This window comes from Epinephelus fuscoguttatus, linkage group LG10, assembly GCF_011397635.1.
Source record: "Epinephelus fuscoguttatus linkage group LG10, E.fuscoguttatus.final_Chr_v1".
Classification (NCBI taxonomy): Eukaryota; Metazoa; Chordata; class Actinopteri; order Perciformes; family Serranidae; genus Epinephelus; species Epinephelus fuscoguttatus.
The window spans coordinates 36079875-36081429 of NC_064761.1; the positions used below are offsets into that span (position 1 = coordinate 36079875).

General features: G+C 41.9%; 1 protein-coding gene across 6 annotated transcripts in view; it reads right to left on the reverse strand.

Annotated features, from left to right (window-relative positions):
- The window catches only part of evi5b (ecotropic viral integration site 5b), a 43005-nt gene that overhangs the window by 13256 nt on the left and 28194 nt on the right, over positions 1–1555 (reverse strand). For all 6 annotated transcript variants that reach the window (XM_049588487.1, XM_049588488.1, XM_049588491.1 and 3 more), the window contains 2 exons: positions 585–725; positions 310–468 (listed from right to left, as the gene is read on the reverse strand). In XM_049588487.1, coding sequence (XP_049444444.1) covers positions 310–468; positions 585–725 — 300 coding nt within the window. The remainder of the gene's footprint in view (positions 1–309; positions 469–584; positions 726–1555) is intronic.

Sequence of the window (1555 nt, forward strand, 5' to 3'; positions counted from 1 at the left end):
TTATTATTATTATTATATAAAAATGTAAAAAAAAAAAATCTATATTATTAATATTTAATATTTTGACAAATAATCAATTCAATCCCAAATAAACTGAGTCCCAAAACTGGATGATGAGAACAGACAGTCCTTTGGAAACAGATGACTGCTGCCCTCTGAAGGAAACAAGGTGACAATGCAGGCAGAGAATTCATTTACTATTAATTAAACGAACTGTAGATCCATCTTACTGACTGAGGTGTCCATGCTGCTGTACATCTTTTATTTCTTATGTTTAATTATAAGGACAGATATGATGTTACATCTGACCTGTGTCTCCAGCTCCAGCATCCTCTGCCGTGTCTCTCGCAGCTCTGCCTGTGCCTCGGCCTCACGCAGCCTCACGCTCATCAGCTCGTCCTGCAGCTCGCTCACTGTGTTTTTCCTGGGGCTGTCCTTCCAGCGACCAGCAGTGCGTGCCAAGTGACGCTATCAAATGAATCACATGACATTACAACATTTCTATTTCATAGACATTTTGCACTTTGAAAAAAATGTCTGAAAGAGATAATGTATAGACATGACGTTGACATGTGTGTGCTCACCTGCCAGTGCTCCTCCAGGTCTCTGACCTGCTGTCTCAACTCTTTCAGGCCGGTCAGAGCCTCCGCCTCTCTCAGCTTCACCCCTATCAGCTCCTCTTGAAGACGTGCCACGTTGGTGTCATCTGGCAGCGATGTGTTCCTCTAATGAAGGTGTGTAAGAAGCACATGTTTTAAGAGGTGCACCAATGATCAGCCGGTGACAGGAATAGGCCAATGACTGGTAGATTAGTCTCGGATAATAGCCAAGATGGTTAACAATGGTAACAGAGTGCAACTTTTTTTCCCACTTTTTCCATAAATATATCAGCCTGTGGTAAATATGGATGATACTCTGAGCTTTACATCTGTCCTACAGATAATATTTTAGGCCCAAATACACACTAAAGAAACAACACCTAGAAGAAGATCTGCTCTGCACCCTGATTTCTGCTAAGTAGCTGCTTTCTTAGCAACCTCAGATGCAACCTTCCTCTGTACTTTTTGAGGTTGGCACACAGTAGGCACAAGAGTAGTACCGAGTCTCTCCTTTCCTTTCTGTCTTGTGCTGTGCACACAGTGTGTGGCAGGCAGGAAGAGAGGAGGTGCTGCAGCAGTGAGAGCGAATATATACAACCTACTGTACACACACTTATATTCTTGTTAACAGATACTGAATCTTAAATAGTTTTGTACAATTAAATAGATAAATTGTTTTAGATAGATTTAAGTTGACTCTCTGATAGACCTGCATACACAGTGTGAAGAGTATTTTCTTTGATTCTTCTCTGATATGTAAATAAGTGTAACAAGTCGGGGCCTGCTCATCCCCTGTTGGGTCATCTGGGTGAGGGTGTCTGATGTTAAGACCCGAAAAACCCAATGATTCATCACTGACAGTGTGTCCAGGTTGCAATGCGAGGTATATGACATGACTACAGTAATATAACCAGGTCATATAATCTATCTGGTACATCATGTCTGAGGGAACGCAC